Source organism: Heterocephalus glaber, unplaced genomic scaffold (assembly GCF_053883595.1).
Source record: "Heterocephalus glaber isolate CG9 unplaced genomic scaffold, H.glaber_assembly_v1.0 deba00001550, whole genome shotgun sequence".
NCBI classification, from domain to species: Eukaryota; Metazoa; Chordata; class Mammalia; order Rodentia; family Bathyergidae; genus Heterocephalus; species Heterocephalus glaber.
Window position 1 is genome coordinate 22,486,595 of NW_028258343.1, and position 19,375 is coordinate 22,505,969.

Genomic DNA, 19,375 nt, shown 5'->3' on the forward strand with positions numbered 1-19,375 from the left:
GACAGGGAACATTCGCATCTGGGAATCACAGCAGTCCCTTAGCAGTGGTGTTCTGAGGAGAGCAGACGGGTTGTGGTGAGAAAGGAGCGGTGGGCAGGACGAGGGAGTGACAGCACGAACATGCAGATGCCTGACTGGGGCCCGGGTCTGCCACACAGGAAGCCCCCTCCCTAGGCTGTGTGCAGAATGTCATTCTTGATTAAACGCAAGGTTTGCATTGGTTTTATGTCATTGGTTGCTGCTTTTTAAAAGTCAAAAGTAGTTTGATAAGCTTTTTAATGACCTTTTTTTTTTTTTTTAAAGATTTGCCTGCAGTGGATCACTCAATGTTTCTGGAATTACTTAGATTGGATAGAAATATGCCATTACATTGCCACTTGTGTTTTCCTTGGTCCTGATTATCAAGTGTACATCTGCATAGCTATATTCAAGCATCTACAACAAGAGATTCTGCAGCACACTCAAACCCAAGACCTGCAGGTGTTCCTAAAGGTACCCTTATATGGAGGGGAAATGCTGACTTAGAGTTAATAGCCAGTTTGGGGTGTTTAATGTCAGGTGCTTTTCTAGACGTTCCTCCAGTCTCCACAACAACTTTGAGAGGCAGGTGTCAATAGGATCTCCATTGTAGAGACAAAGAGGGAGGCATGGTGTTAAATAAGCTTCTCAGAGTGCACAGCTAGAGTAGAGCTGGGATGTGCGGTTATTAATGTGCCCGGGTCTCAGACTTCACTCTGCACCATGCACTCTGCCAAAGGCCACTTCCTTCACTCAGTGCCTCTGTGTCTTATTTGGCAGTAAAGGCATTCATGCAGAGGTTTGATACAGACACATTTTTAAAAATCCCTAACCCCACTGATATAGGGGGAAGAGATGTAACTCCCAAACCCACTAGCTATCCAAAATGCGAGTTCATGTTCTCTAAAATTGAAGAATGAATTCTAGGAACAGTGGAGATTAAGAGTAGGAAAAATTTATTGAGAGAAAGCTTCTGTGACAGAAGGGGGACCAGAAAGTGGGTTGCCTGCCCATCCCACAATTCAAAGATGTTTTATACAGCAAGGCCATGTGGTGAGGTGGGTACAAAGTGGGACGGAACTGTAAGACCCAATGGAAGTTTACAAGGTGGGCATGAGGTAGGACAAAACCATGACCAACCAGTAAGATCACAAGTACAGTCACCCAGGTAATATTGATTAAATGGAGGTCAAATGGGAGAGCAAGTCTCCTAGCAAGTGTACAAGGATTTTCAGGAAGGGTGGGTCAGGGATATTTCCTGGAGAGGCTGGGTTAAGACCTTGACCCCCCACCCAGGTGACTGACACCTGTTTAGAATATCAATCACCGCTATTCATCATAATGGGTGTGTAGTTTCTCTCCTTTAACAATTCTGGCCTTCAGTGAGTGTATCTTCACTGTCCTCCATGTTGGCTCCATGTTGGCTCCATGTTGGCTCCATGTTGGCTCCTTGTGGGCTGGCCCTGTCTACCTGCCTACAAGATATCTAATTAACTTACCTATCTACAATAATAATAGAAGCATTCCTTCAGGAATGAAAGTCTGAGTGAAATATGTGGTTTAGAGAAGATTCTAGCTTCTGTTCATTTTGGTCTATGCTGAAGACTTTAAGACAGGTGACCGAGAGTCTAGGCTCTTTGCCTGCATTTCTTTTTTTTCTTTTTTTTTTTTTATTAAATTCTTTTATTGGTACATTGTAGGTATACAACACAATTACATTTCTCATTGGGAACTGTACCTTTACGTAATGCATCTTGGTTCTTATTTTTTCCCCATTCCTAGCCCTCGCTTCACCCCCTCCACCCTTCCCTATTTACAAAGACTTTGTTTCCATTTTTTCCATTTCTCATCATTTTTCCTTTCCCTTCTTTCCTTTCCCCTGCCCCTCCCACTACCCCTACCCCTTTGGACCTTTCCTTCCTATTTTGCATCATCGATTATTCATTCTAATCATTGGTACATTTTAGGTATACAATATAATGACATTCATCATTGGAAATTTGCACCTTTACATAGTCTCTCTTGGTTCTTATTTTTCACCCTTGCCCAGCCCTCCCTTCAACCCCTCCAGTCCTCCCTATTCACAAAGATTTTGTTCCTATTTTTCCATTTTCTCATATTAATCCCATTCCCTTCTATCCTTTCCCCTAGCCCTCCCACTTCCTTCCCCTTTGCCCCTTTTCTTCCTATTTCACATTACCTATTATACATTTAGTCCTTATTTACACTCTCAGTTTCTCACACCAGAGAAACTATTCAGTATTTATTCATTTGTGTCCTATTTATTTCACTTAAGAGTATTGCCTCAATGTACATCCACTTAGCTATAAATGTCTCCAGTTTCGCATTTTTTATGGCGGAGTAGTACTCCATTTTATTAAAAAAAACACATTTTCTTTTTCCAGTCTCCAGTTGATGGGCATTTGGGCTGTTTCCAAATTTTAGCTATTACAAACTGTGTGCTATGAATATGGGCGCACATATATCACTGTGGTATGATTCTTTTAATTCTTTGGGGAAGATCCCCAGCAGTGGAATAGTGGGGTCAAATGGGACTTCCAGTCCTAGTTCTTTGAGGTATCTCCATACTGATTTCCACAGTGGTTGCACCAGTCTACACTCCCACCAGCAGTGGGGCAGGGTTCCTCTTTCCCCACAGCCCCACCAGCATTTGTTATTGGTTGATTTCATGATAGCAGCCATTCTTTCTGGAATGAAGTGGAATCTCAGTGTTGTTTTCATCTGCATTTCTCGAATGACCAGTGATGTTGAACATTTTTTCATGTATTTATTTGCTATTTCTACTTCTTTGTGTGAGAAATGTCTGTTCCTTTCAGATGCCCATTTTTGGATTGGGTCTTTAAATTTGGGAGGTCTGATCTTTTTAAGTTCTTTATAGATTAGAGATAGTAGACCTTTGTCTGAGGAAGAGCAGGTGAAGATTTTTTTCCCACATTGTGGGTTGTCTCTTCACACTGCTGGTGGTTTCTCTTCCTGTGCAGAAGCCTTTTAATAAGAAGAGATCCCACTTGTTGATTGTTTATGCTAGTTCATGGGCAACTGAGGTTTTGTTCATAAAATCTTTTCCTACACCGATGCCTTCAAGGGCTCTACCTAACCTCTGTTCCAACTGGTTCAGAGTTTTTATTTTAATATTTAGATCTTTAATCCATTTTGATTTTAGTTTAGTGAATGGTGAGAGATACAGGTCTAGTTTTAATCTTTGGCAAATTGAAACCCAAGTTTTCCAGCACCATTTATTAAAGAGGCTATCTTTCCTCCAGTGAGGGTGTTTGGCTCCTTTATCGAAGATGAGATGGTTGAGTGTGTCTGGAGTTGTTTCTGCATCTTCTAATCTGTTGCACTGTTCCTCAAGTCTGTTTCTTTGCCAGTACCATGCTGTTTTATCACAGTAGCTTTGTAGTATAGTTGCAGGTTGGGGATTGTGTTAGCCCCTGCCATGTCTCTGTTACCTAGAATTGCTTTGGCTATTCTGGGTCTCTTCTTGTTCCAAATGAATTTTTGGATTGTTTTCTCAAGGTCCATGAAGTATGCTGCTGGGATCTCAATTGGAATTGCATTAAATCTATATAGCAGTTTTGGAAGTATGGCCATTTTCACTATATTAATCCTTCCTACCCAGGAGCAGGGGATGTCTGTCCATTTCCTGATATCATCTTGAATCTCTCTTTTCAGAATACCAGTTTTCAGAGAAGAGGTCTTTGATTGCTTTTGTTAGGTTGATTCCTAGGTATTTCAGTTTTTTGGATGCTATTATGAAAGGAATTATTTGCCCTATTTCTCTCTCAATGAGTCTGTCATTGGTGTAGTATCATGTCATCTGCAAATAATGACAATTTGACTTCTTCATTACCTATCTTTATTCCTTTTATTTCTTTCTCTTATCTAATTGCCGTGGCTAATGTTTCCAGAACTATATTGAACAAGAGTGGTGATAGTGGACATCCTTGTCTTGTTCCTGATTTTAGTGTGAAGGATTTCAGTTTTTGACCATTTAGTATGATATTGGCTGTTGGTTTTTCATAGATGGCTTCTATCAGTTTGAGGTACAGACCATCTATTCCAATGTTTTGTAGAGTTTTTATCATAAATGCATGTTGTATTTTGTCAAATGCTTTTTCTGCATCTATGGAGATAATCATATGGTTTTTGTCCTTGGGTCTATTGATATAGTGTATTACATTGATTGATTTGTGTATATTGAACCATCCCTGCATCCCTGGGATGAATCCCACTTGATCAGGGTGTATGATCTTCTTGATGATCTTCTGCATTCTGTTTGCCATTATCTTACTAAGGATTTTTGCATCCATGTTCATTAGTGAGATTGGCCTATAGTTCTCTTTTTCAGTTGGGTCTTTCTCTGCTTTGGGGATCAAGATGATGCTTGCTTCCAGGAATAAATTTGGGAGTATTGCTTCCCTTTCAATTTCATTGAAGAGTTTAAACAGTAGTGGCAGCAGTTCCTCTCTAAATGTTTTGTAGAATTCAGCAGTGAAGCCATCAGGGCCTGGGCTTTTCTTAGTTGATAACTACATTTTCAATTTCATTGGTTGATATTGATGTAGTTCAGAATTTTTAGGTCTTCTTCGTTCAACTTTGGTAATTCATATGTATCTAGGAATCTGTCCATTTCTTCTGTGTTGTCCACCTTATTGGCGTATAGGTTCTGGAAGTAGGTATTGATGATCCTCTGGATTTCTGCGGGGTCTGTTGTCATTTCACCCTTTTCATTCCTAATTGCATGGATTTGGGCTTTTTCTTTCCTTTTTCTGACAAGGTTGGCTAAAGGTTTGTCAATTTTGTTGATTCTTTCGAAGAACCAACTCTTGGCTTCATTGATTTTTTGTATCGTTCTCTTAGTCTCCATTGCATTGATTTCTCCTCTGATCTTTATAATTTCCTCCCTTGTATGAGCTTTGGGTTTGTCCTGCTCTTCTTTTTCTAGAAGCTTGAGGTTCAGCATCAGCTTGTTTAATTGGGCTCACTCTGTGTTCTTAATATGAGTATTCACTGCTATGAATTTCCCTCGTAAGACTGCTTTCATTGTGTCCCATAGATTCCTGTATGTTGTATTGTCAGTGTCATTTAATTGAAGGAAATATATGATTTCTTCTTCAATTTCCTCTGTGACCCATTGGTTGTTCAGAAGTGTGCTGTTCAATTTCCATGTGTTTTTGAGATTGTTGTGGTTCCTTTTGCTTTTGATCTCCAATTTCATCACACTATGGTCTAATAATATACAGGGGATAACTTCAATTCCTTTGCACTTACTTAACCATGTTCTATGTGTGAGTATGTGGTCTATTTTTGAGAATGAGCCATGTGCAGCTGAGAAGAATGTATTCTGATTTTGTGGGGTGGAACACTCTGTAAACATCTGTTAAGTTCATTTGTTCAAGAGTTTGATTGAGTTCTAGTATTTCATTACTTATTTTTAGTCTAGTTGATCTATCTCTTTGTGACAGTGGGGTGGTGAGGTCCCCCACTACAATTGTATTAGTGCATATATGGCTTTTCATGTCCATTAGTATTTGTTTTATATAGTTGGGTGCACTAATGTTTGGTGCATAGATATTTATGGTTGTCATCTCTTCCTCTTGGATTCTTCCCTTTACAAGGATGTAGTGTCCTTCTTTGTCTCTCTTAGTCAGTGTTGCTTTGAAATCTACTTGATCTGCAAAGAGCATAGCTGCTCCTGCCTTTTTTTGGTTCCTGTCTCATGGAGTATTGTTTTCCACCCTTTAACTTTCAGTCTATGAGTTTCCTTTTGAATTAAGTGTGTTTCTTGTATGCAGCATATTGTTGGATTTTGCTTCTTGACCCATTCTGCCAGTCTATTTCTTTTGATTGGTGAATTGAGACCATTAACATTGATGGTTATAACTAAAACGTATTGACTTGTCATTGCCATGACTTTTTCTTTTTGTTGGGTTCTCCCCCTTTACATTTAATTTCTTGTCATGCCAGATGGGTTCATTCTGCTGTGTTTCCTGGGGTTGTGATCCTCAATGTCTGTTCCTAGGATATTGTGTAAAATTCTTTGGAGTTCTGGTTTGATATTCACAAAGTTCCTAAGATGCTCTTTGTCATGAAAGTATCTTATTTCTCCATCCATTTTGAATGATAGTTTTGCAGGGTACATCAATCTGGGTTGGAGGCTGTTTTCTTTTAGGGCTTGGAATATGTCACTCCAAGATCTTCTTGCCTTGATGGTTTGTGTTGAGAAGTCTGCTGTGATTCGGATGGGCTTTCCTTTGTATGTGAGTTGTTTCTTTTCTCTGACTGCTTGTAGAACTTTGTTCTTCTGTTGTGTTTCTGGAATCTTAACAATTATATGCCTATGTGTAGATTTTTTTTTGATCAAGGCTATTTGGAGTCCTATATGCCTCACTTGTCTGTATGTCAAGCTCTTTTCCCTTGCTTGGGAAGTTTTCTGCCATTATTTCTGTGAAGAGATTTTTTATTTCATCTCCTCTCTCTCCTGTTTCTTCATTGAGCCCAATCAGTCTTATGTTATTCTTCTTTGCATCATCTAGCAGCTGCTGGATTGATTTCTCATGTTCCCTTATAATTTTGAAGCAATTTTTCTTTTCTTGGTCATTAATTGCAATCTTATCTTCTATAGCTGAAATTCTGTCCTCACATTGGCTCTTTCTGCTGTGTAGACTTTCAGTGGAGTTTTTCATGTCCTGGAAATCTATTTGCATCTGTTTTATGGATTCCATTTGTTTCCTATGTTGGGATTCCATCACGTTCCTGAGCTCCTCTCTAGATTTATTAATCATGTCTTGCACTAGGGGCACAATTTCTCCTGTTATCTGAGAAATTATTTCTGATTTCATTTTTTCCAGATCCCCTTTTGTTGCCAGTTCAGTGGGTCCAGGTGGTTGAGTATCAGAGTGTTCCACCTCCTTTCCCTTTGGGGTTGCTGTAGGTGATCTGGAAGTCTGGTTTTGAGACTTATTTACGTGTTTTCTCATTTCGACTGGGGCGGGGGGCTGTTAGCGCCTGCACAGATTACCCCCTCTGAGCTGGAAGAGGTGGAACAGGGGCTGGGTGCAGCGGTAGGGATGGTGACCCAGAAGCCCTTTCCTGTGGCCTGGGAGCAGTGGGAGGGATGGTGGCCGGGAAGCCCCTTCCTCTGGACCAGGAGCAGTGGGACGACGGCTCAGAAGCCCCTACCTCTGGGCCAGGAGTGGTGGGAGGGATGGTGGCCTGGAAGCCCCTTCCTCTGGGCCAGGAGCAGCGGGACAGAAGGTGGCCCAAAAGCCCTTTCCTCTGGGCTGGGCGCAGCGGGAGGGATGGTGACCAGGAACCCCCTTCCTCTGGACCAGGAGCAGTGGGACAGCGGCTCAGAAGCCCCTACCTCTGGCCCGGGAGCAGCGGGACTCAGTACCTTGGTCTGGTGTCCTCTGCATCTTTGTAGTGTGGAACCAGGTGGCTGCCTGTCTGCAGTGGGGTGATTCGGCGTGTTCCGGACGACTGGGGACCTCGGTAGGGCGTGGGCAGCTTTGTCTGCATTTCTAATGACCACAAAAGAGTTCTTTGAGACTCTGAAGGAGTGAGTTAGAAGATGAGCTGGAGTCTCAGGTTCAGACCAGCTGGACACTGATTGGCCGCCTGGCTTTCCCCGGAGGGCGAGTGTAGAGACCCTATGTTCTCCTCTGGCTAAACTTCTGGAAGATTAGATGAGCTGGATTCCATGATACAAGTGGACATCAGCAGGAATGATCTGTTTTTCTCACAGTAGGCTGCATAACTGAGTGGTCAGCACCAGTGTGGTGAGGATGCATCAGTGCCATGCTTAGGCAGTGGGCAAGACAGAGCTTGCTGGGATGCAGCCTCTGTCTGCCCTTCTGTCCGTCTGTCCATCCATCCGTCTTTCGTGGTGGAAGGATGCTGGGAATTCCAAATATTTTATATCTGTGACCGATGATGCTTTGGAAAGTGTGTGGGCATCATAATTCTGTCAAGAAAAATATCCAAGAAAATGTTGGAAAGTGTTCTGAGGCCTCACAGCTAGCTAGAAAGCATAAGCCTTCTCTCTTTTTTGATGTTTTAAGAAAAAATTTAGTGGACTCGTATGTAACACACGCATACGCACACACACACATGCAGCTCTGTGGCCGTGTAGATTAGTAGTAGCTTACATGAAGAGACGGCCGAGTGCTCTGCAGACTGGCACCCTCTCTAACATGCTAATAGGCTGGCAGTGAGCGTGGTTTTAGTTTATAAATTCAACCTGGGGACAAATGTCACTGAAATGCCAGGCCAGGAAATGATTGCCTTCCAGGCTGTAAAGGTTCAAAATACATAATTAAAGTGCTTCAACTAAACCCTGAATATTATGGCAAAATCAATTTATAATTATGAAAAATCACATTAATTTCAACCCAATCAGTAAATTGTCAAGAGGGATTTTTTTGTTGATGTGGTTGCAGCTGCTGTCACCAGAAGATGTTGACAGGTAAGAAAGGAGATCAGACTGAGAAAATCCGATTGAATACCCAGCTTTTAGAAGGCAAAAGTGTGCACAGTACTAGAAATACTCACCCTGTGAGGGAATAAGTGAAGCGGGTCCTGCTGGGTGTTGAAGAGAGGCCTTCTGCATTGCCTCGATATCGCTTCTCTGCACCACTCCGGTCCATGTGAGGTCAAACCCTAGCCACGTCACTCTGTGTGGATGAGTTCATTGTTCAGCCTCCTGGCACCGTAGGGCAGTTGAGGAATTGGGTGAGACACTTCTAGAACGTTATCTGGGACCAACCAGTGCTTCAGAAAAAGCTGTTACCCAGTTTCTGAGGCCCTGCCCCTCTCTTATTCTTGCTTCTTTGTTAAGAAAAATCTGTGTAGAGAACATAGCAAAGGAAATAAGGTTTCCCGCGTCTACTTTTTGTCCCCTTGTTTCCCCAGCCTCAGGGGCATCTTAGTAAATCACAGCATAGCCGTCCATAATGGGGATATCAGCTTCGCTCCTTGGCCAGCAACACTCTGGTTCTGAATCGGATCCAGACCTGGTTCCCAAACCGAATCATCTCTCGTCACTGCAGATGTCTACTACAGTTGGGCTTCAGCCCTTGAGAAGAACATAATGCTGTCCTGGATCCTTTGGAACCCACGTTCTCTCCAGACCCGTACCCTGCTGAAGCTGCTCTGACCCTAAGTTAGCTCAGGTGCCTACTGATGCGTTTGCACTCTTTCTCACACCTGCTCAGTCAGAATTTACAGGGCTGTGTCATGAGTTCTAGATTGCTGTATAACATCTAGGAAGGTTGAAGTCTTTAGAACACAGCAGAGTGTTATCTTTGGAGCTTTTTAGTACTGGACATTCGACATTTTAAAGATTTCTAATATACAAGCAACTCATGAGCAACATAGTGGGAGAAACACTGCTTACAGGAAGTTTGTTTCTACCACTTCCACCACAATGTGGTCCTCTTTTAAATGGTGGGGCTCAGTCACAGCATGTCTAGCGAGGGTAAAGGGCAGAGCTGCATTCCTAAAACACTTCTATCTCAAGTGCTTCTTCCGTGAGATTTGACATTAGTGCAAATCCTTTGCTAAGGAAAGTTCATTAAATGGATTAACTTCTACACATTTGTAGCCAGCCAGCTCTGTTCCATTTTAACCCAAAGGAACTTATTTTTTCTGTTCCATAATTTATAAGAAACTATTGAAAAACACCTTGCAAAATGTTGAGAATTAAATGTGTGGAAATGCATATCAGAATATACCTAAACTGGGTCCTGAAATCCCAATCCGAGGAATGCCGTGAACTTGAAGCCTGCATGCCTTGTTTCTGCTCACCACTCTAAAAGCCTTTTCTTCAGATTAAATTCCAAGCTTAAGGACTTAGTCACTTAAACATATTTTTGTTTGAAATTAATTTCCGCAATATTTTTTTTAACCTTCAACTGATGCAAAGAGCTTTAAAAAGTCTGGGTATAACTTGCGTTCCAAGATAGGTGCATTCCAGCAGTTTGCAAGAACACTTAGTTCACAGCCTAGCAGAATGATTCCCTCATCCTCTTGGGCAGGGGCAGAGGACCAGGAGCCAGTCTTCCCCGATGGGCCATCTGTGCTTAACCTGCACCTCCTGGGGTCAGGAAAAGATGCCCATGGGTTCAGAGACCAGCAGTGAATTTAAAATAGGCTCTCATCGTTAATACTGACTCCACGAGTGCCTCAAAAGCTCCCTGGGTGCCAACCCTAGCACAGGGCTCATTGGTGCTGCCTGTTCACTCTCAGACCTACCTGCTGCTCGTTCTGTGGCTCTCGCTAGCAGTTATGTCCCAGGTTGTAGTTAGGAGACAGGACATCCCTGCCCACACTGACTGTCCACGCTACCGAAAGAGAAGAGGTGACGACACATGCAGCATTTCAGATGCCGTAGATAGGTCTCAGAGGAATCTCACCCTGAGGAAGTCAGAGGTGCTGTGGACACAGAGAGACTGGTGAAAGCCACCAGCGAGGTGGCAAGAAGAGACTGACGGGAAACAAAGGAAAAAGTCCTGCAAGCAGTGGGGGGCGAAACAGCCTGGTGGGGAGGCAGGCAGGAGCAGCTCAGGAGCAGCTCCGCACGACAGTCTGAGTTTAGACCTCTCCGAGTGCAGAGGGACCTGGCTAGCCATGTCCGTAGTGGGTCAGAGAGTTCAGACATCAGGGGAGCTTGAACTTGGATCCAAATCCTGCTCTCCTCCTAACGTGTCAGATTGTCGGAGTTCCGTGGACCTTAATCAGATGCTCTCAGTAGGAAAAGGAAACAGATGCACATTTGAAACAGGACTGGTAGGCACACAGGAGAAGGAAGGCTGTGTCCATACTGCACCACGTAATGCTGTGTACACAGAGCACGTGGTGTAGCGCTCTCTGGTGACTTCTGCTTTTGGGTAACTCAACATGTAAAGCTCAGGATGAATCACTGGAAGCACATGAGTTGAATAGCAGTTAGACAGTGGGTCTGAGCCCAGCCTGAAAAACTTAGTAACTTAGCAAGACCTTACCTCAAAATACAAAAGTAAAATAGGGCTGGGGGTGTAGCTCAGGTGGGCAGGGCCTGGGTTCAGTTACACACATACAATTACTATAAAGTTATCCACCAAAAAAGAGTAAGATGAAAAATATTCTATTTTGAAGACCAAAAGTGAAATTCAGATATTTTTGAAATTTTATTCAGAGCTAAAATTGTCTACAATTTTTAAATAATGGACTATTTCATCTTAAAAACATTCCTTTCAAACTGTACATTTAGGGTTTTCTCTTGTGAAATAAGACTTGAATAACTTTATAACCATTTCTTTCTTTTGGTACCGGGGATCAAATTTGGGACCTTGCACCTGCCAGGCAGGCAGCAGAACCACTGAGCTAAATCCCCGGCCCTTTATAACCATTTCTGTGTGTATTTTTTACTCATGTAGTTAGTAGGATATGTTCTGTGTAATTCTAAAATGAAAGCAGTGGTTTCCAAAAACAACATCTAAGAAAGGAAATATATTTGAGCCAAAAATAGCTATGGCTTTCCTAGGTAGTTTTATGTTTAAATTGATAATTAAAAGATGTTAAGTAGATTTTGCTTATTTTATTTTTATGCCCAAGGAAGTAGTATTAGAGAAATTATCCAAGGGCTGCCATCTCTGACTGCAGTTCACATTTAATGAACTGTAAGCATTTCTTGAAACCCGTGAATGTCCAGAAACAGTTCTCCTGCTATTACATCTTTATTCTCTGGTTGGAATAACACACAACCATAACTCCCTTCTAGCTTAGGTGTGCTTCTAGTGAAGAGGGGATCAAAGCCAAATCACATGTAATTTGAAGAAAATGGGTGAATTCATAACTGTCCTATGGTTACAATGACTGTTTAAAGTCATTCTTGAACAGTAAGATCTTGTCTTACTTTGATCCTATTCTTCCCCGAAAGAACAAGTGAAGTATTTTGATAGGACAGAAATTTGCAATTCTGCTCTTCATTGGGCGAACATCTCTGCTTTGATTCAGTCCGAATCCATGAACCAGGGCCTGATGTGACCACAGCTGTTGCTATTTAGGGCAGGGCCAGGTCTCAGTCCTGTTTGTGTCTTAAGTACATAACCCAGAAGCTTGTGTACAGTAATGAAGTGAAAGCAGGAGTGGAGGGATGAAGGGGGTGGGTTAATGCCACCATTACTTTTGGATTAAGAGTTTGAGTATTTATGCTCCAGGTGTTAGCTGTAGCTATAATGGTGCAGTGCTGTGTATCAGAGTCATTTACTGAGCTTTTCCTACAGCCTTGTCGATAGGCACTCATTTTTGTAGAATGTCCCAACTAAACCATTCCTCAATTTGTGTAGATTTTAAGTGATACATGGCAAAAATAAGAGTTTTCCCAAGTGTTTTGCAGGCTGAGAGTTACTGCTCAGGAGCGATGACACTGAGGCCTTTGAAGTCACCCAGTCACTGAGAGCTGGGCGGTGTCCCCAGCTCTTCTGCCTCTGCCTCCCTTCTCTGAGTTGACCGCCGCCAGCACAGTGTCTGGTCGGTGATATGTATTGTCTTTTATTCTTGTGGATTGCTGTTGTTTTGTGTTCTTGCCTCTAAACTATAAACTCCTGAAAGGCGTGAATTGTTCAGATTTTTCTATAACCTCTCAAACACCTGACATAATTACACTGAGGCAAGGATAACTATTTTTCTGCAGAGTATTTTTTGAGCCTTGAAGGTAGGTACTGCATTGAACGTGTTTGGAGGTACTAAAGGGAAGGGTCAGGATTCCCCCGAAGTGTGTGAAATTCTAAACACGCGTTCTTACTGTTTGTTCTGGAGGGCCTCGTTTGGGGCACTGATCATTAAATCTCAAATCAGTTTAGACACGCACAGTGCCAGCGTTGTGAGTCAGCTGTTGGAGGTTGAATGAGTAGTAGCTGGGAAACAGATACTTCTTGCACTGTTGAGGTACCGCTTTAGAGATAATCTTTAGGGCCTTTGCCAACCTCAAATTTGCACAATCATCCATAATTGGAATTATTATATATGAAATATTAGGAAGGTTTCACTGTCTAGGAGTTTTTTTGCTTTGTATTAGCTGCAAAGCATTGTAGTTTCGGCCGGAGACGGCCTTGTTTCCGAGGACCTGATTGGTTCCTGCCAGATACAGTCACCGCCCCCTAAGTGGGAGCGATCACGCACTGCTGAGGCACCCAGAGCTCCAAACACATCAGTGTGGAAAGTGAGGAGCTTGGAGTTGTGTGACTTCACCCCACGAATGCTCTCCCGTTTTTGTGCTTGGCAGGAAGAAGCGCTGCGTGGGTTTCGAGTGAGCGATCATTTTGAATACATGGAAATGTTGGAGCGCAACTACCGACCCGCGCTGCTGAGGGACATGCGGGCCATCAGAGAGCAGGCCGCGTAGGTCTCGAGGTGCAGTTTAATCCTGGGGTTTAGTCATTTTTAAAGGAAACAAAGGACTTGTTTATTTTATGTCTGCATGTGTAACAACGTATGCTTTGTGAAGACATGCTGTAAATCAATACCCAGAGGTCTTGAACATAGTAACATATTCAAGCTGGTACTAGCCTGATTTATGCAACGAATCCCTTCTGGTGAGGCCCTCGTCCTGGAAGGCTTTACACTCACACCTGGCTGACTTGTACCTGGGATTTTGTCTCAGACTCAGTGTCAGCTCACCGTACATTGTCATCTTCACCAGATGATTGAGTTTTCAATGGTTTGGGAAGAAGTGGTAATAGTGTAAATAATTGTTTTATTGAGAATCCATAGAAGAAAAAAATTGTTTCTCCAGTACTTGTATCTCTTTGTGTTCAAGAGAACAACTGCTTATTTTACGTGTGGAAGAATAAATGATATTTTTCCTGGCAAATGGCAGAAAAACTATTGTCCCCATACATAATTGTTTTTCTAGGAGATGCTTTTGATACCTGTATCAATTTGTACTTTTTTATTTGAAATGTCATCTTTATATGGTTTGTTTAAAAGATAGAGTGGTTATTTCATACTGTTAAGCATTCTAATATTTGTTGTGTATTTCCTTAGTTGTAGATTTGATTTGTGCCGAACCTGAAAACATTAAGGAACATACAGTTCTGAATTCTTTTAAATGACTAACACTGTGCTGGTAAGATTAATACTGTATGTGACGGTCTTTTTTTCATAACTGTCACATTTCTTCTGTGAAAGGCAGTACACAAATAAATTGAATTATTATTAGTCACCAACTTCTTTTGAAGTTTTTTTTTAAATGAAAGAGGTCATTCTGAATTCTTTGTTCATATCTAAATGTAATTTGACCATTAAAACCATTCTGAAACTAGTGCTTATTTCAAAAATGAACCATCCACAAACTTATTCTTCCCTTTTAGCATGTGAAACACCTGGTCCTATACAGTTTTCAGTTGTGTGAGATTCAGGCTATTGCAATATCAGCCTTCCAAAGTCGAGTTTTATAGTGTAAATGCCAACAGCAGATTTGCAGTAATGTTGTTCATAAAAGTATTGGAAAGTCAAGGAAGTAAACTGAGCAAGTTAGTTGGACACATGAACACTCGCTCCACTGCTGGAAGTCAGATGAGAGTCCTAGGTGACCCGAAGCACCGAGCTTTGTCTTCCCCCAACCACTGCGAAAAGCTGCTCCGTGAAACCTCTAATTCCTGTTTATAGCTCCGATTCTTCTCATCCTCTGTGACCCGAGTTACTGGAAATAGAAATGGAGAAGGAACTGTAATTTAATTTTCTGTCACTGGTGACCGTGATTGGAAACTGAGGTCTAGATGGTAACAATTTAATTTTGAAAAAAGCGACTTCGACCGGAGCCAGAAAGCTTTCTTCTCATTTGCTAGATTAGAAATGTCTCATGAACAAGAACTTAGCATTTAGTAGAAGAAAATATAAAATGCAGTAGTTTGTGTAACCACCATTATGAGTTGTTTTTGTACTTAAGGATGTCCTTCAGAATAAGAATACTCTGTTTTGCTGCTTTTTTAAAAAAAAATTAAAATCTTTAAGACAATTTATTTGTCATTTGCAAAGCGATAGCACATGCATTACAGCATTCAATTACAAATTATATTTTATGATACAGTGGAAACAAATTTGTGAAAATACTCATTTCTAAATCTTTGAATATTGCTCTCAAAATTTCCTGCTTGGGGTTTGGGAGTGTGTATCAGCGGAGGAGCCCTCGGCCCGAATGTACAAGGCCCCAGGCTCCACCTCCAGCATCTGAGAGAACAGCTGTGCTTGTAATCAGGTCTCCTGATCTTCCATGGCTAAGGCCTCTCTGAAGGTAAGGCAAGTGGAGAAGAGCTGCATCGAAACTCCCTGGAGGGCTCTGCATACATTTACGATTAGTACACAGTACTGTGCTCCTGTTTGATTTTTTAATTTCCAGATATTTAAGAAATTGCTGTGGTTGTTCATCAAGCAAACATTTTAAGGGCTACACATACAAAATTGTTTTTGATGTTGAAATAGTGAGGTATTGAGACATGAGACATACCCCTTCCACTCAAAGAGTTCACTGTCCTCATGGGAAGATGTGTCACTTTTAAAGCATGGAAATACAAGGATGACAAGAGAATCGACTTCCAAATTTGGTGACCTTGCCAAGTTCTGATGCAGTGCTAAGGGCAGCCGTTGGACTGGGTTTAAATGATGCTAAGCGAAAGACTGAATGCCGCTCTTGCTAGGGTTCTTCCTGTGAGAGGAAGAGAACAGGGGTGGTAGCTGGCAGAACATGAGATCAGAGACACTTCTCCAGGATTTTTGTTGTTGCTGTTCAGGACGGGAATGGAAGCACGTTTGCTCTTTGGTGGAAATGGTATCATGGAGAGGGGAGCCGATGGTGGGGCTGAGAGGAGTGAACATCCTGGGTAGTTGGAGGATAGAGGGACGGGACGCGGTAAGAGTGGTAGCAGCAACCTTTCTGGGAGCCGGAGTAAATGAGCACAGATGCGCGGCACTGTGGAAGCTGTGGTTGCCTTCAGCCCCCAATCAGAAAGGCCATCAGCTGGGAGGACGGGAGCCTGTGCTAGTTACCGGGAGATGAGTGTGAGAAGGAGCTGACAAAGAAAGCAGTGCGTGGAGAGGGCTGGGAAAAGACAGCACCGTTGTGACCCAGTGGTCAGAGATGACTGAGTAAGGCAGTGGTTTCTCTCCACTCCCGTTTCCCGGGCTTTTAACCCGGATTTTGGCTCAGCTTCGGGAGAACACTCACCAGGGAAAGCAGAGGGATTTGGTGCTGTGACACTGATCTCTCACCCTGTATTGAAATAAAATCAGAATGGCTCAAAGAGCTGGACATAAACACAGAGGCATTAAATCTGACAGAAGCTGAAGTAGGTAAAACTTGAACATGTAAGCAAGGGTTTTCTGAACACAAACCCAGTTACACAAAGACTCACACCAAGAATCAACAAATGGGATCAATGCAAATTTCTGCAAAGCAAAAAAAAAAAAAAAAAAATCAGTAAAGATACAACCTACAGAATGGGAAAAATTTTTGCCAAATACTCAGATAAAGGACTGATATCGAGAATATATAAAGAGTTAAAAAATTAGATTCCTCCAAATAAAAGATTTGATCAAAAAACAAGTGAAATGAGTAGACGTTTCTCAGAAGTAGTAGAAATGGCCAGTTAAGTACATGAAAAAATGTTCAGCTTCTTTAGCCATTGGAGCAATTCAACTCAAAACAACACTGAGACTCCGTCTTACTCCAGTAAGAATGGCCATCATCAGGAGCTCCAAAACACAAATGCTGGCAAGCTGGGGAAAGGAGCCCTTCTGCCTCGTGGGTGGGAATGTAAACTAGTTCAACCATGTGGGATCAGTACGGAGATTCCTCAAAACACTGAAAACAGAAATTCCTTCTAGGTATCTCGTGAAGGAGTTAAAAACATTATATTACTGCAGCACAGCACATGCCTACCCATGTTTATAGCAGCACCATTTATAATAACTAAATTTGGGAAAGTACTACTCAGCCATAGAGAAGGATAATTTGAGTTATTTGTAAGAAAATGAATGCATCTTGAGACCACAACACTAAGTAAAATAAATCAAACACAGAAGGTTAAATACCACATGGTTTCTCTTATATGAGAAAAGCAAAATACAAAAAATTTAAAGAGCAGAATAAAAGAAACAGTAGGAAACGGGAAGGTAGACTCTGTGGGGATGAGAAGGGCCAGGAGGGGAAAGGGAAATAAAAATGATTAAGATGCGGTAAGTGTATGTGCCGTTCCCTAAGATGAGTGTAGTTACATATTGCAAGCATATACCAATAAAAAATAAAAGTGTAAAATACGGGAAGTGGAGACGAGAGGATCAATGACAGTGAAGGTCACTAGGACTGTGATGACAGGGTCCCCTATGGGGGAGGGTATCGGATTCGAGTACTCGAGAGAAAGGAGACACCGTGAGACCTCAGAGTTATTAAGTGCAGTGCTTAAAATTGAGATTTCTAGAAGGGGATTACTGTGGCAGTGAACAGCTGGGGAAGCAGCGGATGAGTCATCAGAGGAAGGAATATTCAAAGGTCTCAGTAGAAACATCATTTTTGACATTACATTTTGGCAAGAAGTTCTTTGGATAGCTTCAAAATGAGCCAAAGTTTTCATAGATTAGTGAGGAAAGAAAATATTGACAGGAAACCTTAAAATGCAAAAGTAAATGGAAATAAAAAATAAAAATGAAAAGTAAATGGAAATCAAAGGCAGTGTTATGCGCTTGTTTTAACATACCTATTTTAAATCACCCATCTAATTTTTTCAAGGCTTTGTTTAGGCAAACATTTCATACCAAACAAGCTACAAACCGTAAAAGAAAATATTGCTAACTTTTTATATTCGTTAAAATATACTCTGAAATGAAAAGCCACAAGAACATAGATTTGTAAAACATACCGCATCTACTAAAAGGCCTTGTATTCAGATTTCATAAAGTTTCTAACCACTCATTAATAAGAGAACAACCAACCCAATTATAGGTAAAATTCCATCCCTCCATCCTCCCTTCCTTCCCCTCTTTTCTTTCTCTTCCTTCCTTCTGTGTGTGTGTGTGTGTTGCTGAGGAACAAACCGAGAGCCTCAGGCATGCCACTCAAGAATTCTACCACTGAGCTACATCCCCAGCTCAATAGGCAAATTATTTAAACAAACACATTACCAAAGAAAATACACAGCTTTTTGCTATCTCACATAAAATATTACTCATCACCATTCTTTTTGGGCACAACACTGCAAGGAGCTAACCCCTGCTCACTAAAATGGTTAAAACCCATAACATGAATCTCAGTGAAAACGTTGTTGCAAGGGACATAAAGGAGGGGAGCAGTTGGAGCCTCGTAGAAATACAAAGGCAAATTTGGAGTTTTGTAAAGAAGTTAAAAACACACCCAATGATATGACTCAGTTTCTAGGTATAGCCCCCAAAGAAAATACACTTCCATCAAAAGACTTACACGTGAACAGTAGTTACTCATAATAGCCCCAATCTGGAAATGACTCCAAATTTCTTCTAGCTGATGAATGTTTAAACAAATTGTCATTCAACCATAAAGTAGATTACAACTCAGCTATAAAAAGTAGGCAGTTGCTGGTACATCCAAAATCATGGCTGAAACTGAAAAGCATTGTGAGGGAGGAAATAAGCAAGACTCAAAAACAGTGCATCCCTAATGGTTCCATTTACATGAAATTCCTGGAAAAGAAAATCTATCCAGAGAATATTCTTGGCTTGCAGGCCCCAGGTGGTGCAAATGGGGGGAACTGCAGGGAGCAGAGGGATTTCTGCATCCCAAGTGCAATGATGGTCACGTGATGACCATTTAAAAGCACCTTGAGTCCCGAGTTCGATCCCCCACATGACAAAAGAAAAAAAAAAAAGTGAACCTGAACTATTGGGGCTGGGGATTTAGCTCAGTGGTTCCGGCGCCTGCCTTGCAAGCACAAGGTCCCAAGTTTGATCCCCGATACCCCCCCAAAAAAAAATCTTAAAAAAAAATAAAAATAAAAATAAAAGCACCTTGAATATGTGCTTAAAATTGTGGGAATTTCACTTGACTAAAGCTGACTTTATCAAAAAGGGATAAATGCTACAAAGATAACTTGACAAATTCATCACAATGAAAGAATTTCATTAATGATTAAGTTAGGTGTAGATTTCTCATGGCTCTGTAATCAGGTTAAGGAATATGCCATTCTGGTTTTGTCAGTTTTTTCAGAAGTAGTTTTTCATGAGAAAATGATTTCATTGAATGCTTTTATATCAAAATGATCACATGATCTCCTGTCCTAATCTATATATTGATTTACATTGAGCTTTGAATGCTTGACCAAAG

General features: G+C 41.5%; 1 protein-coding gene across 10 annotated transcripts in view; it reads left to right on the forward strand.

Moving 5' to 3' along the window:
* Tbc1d32 (TBC1 domain family member 32) overlaps positions 1–14,252 on the forward strand; it is a 165,056-nt gene extending 150,804 nt beyond the window's left edge. For 9 of the 10 annotated variants that reach the window (XM_087190189.1, XM_087190193.1, XM_087190192.1 and 6 more), the window contains 2 exons: positions 304–492; positions 13,310–14,252. In XM_087190189.1, coding sequence (XP_087046315.1) covers positions 304–492; positions 13,310–13,429 — 309 coding nt within the window. In that variant the 3' untranslated portion in view covers positions 13,430–14,252. The other variant, XM_087190191.1, reaches the window with a different exon arrangement.
* The last annotated feature ends 5,123 nt before the right edge of the window (positions 14,253–19,375 follow it).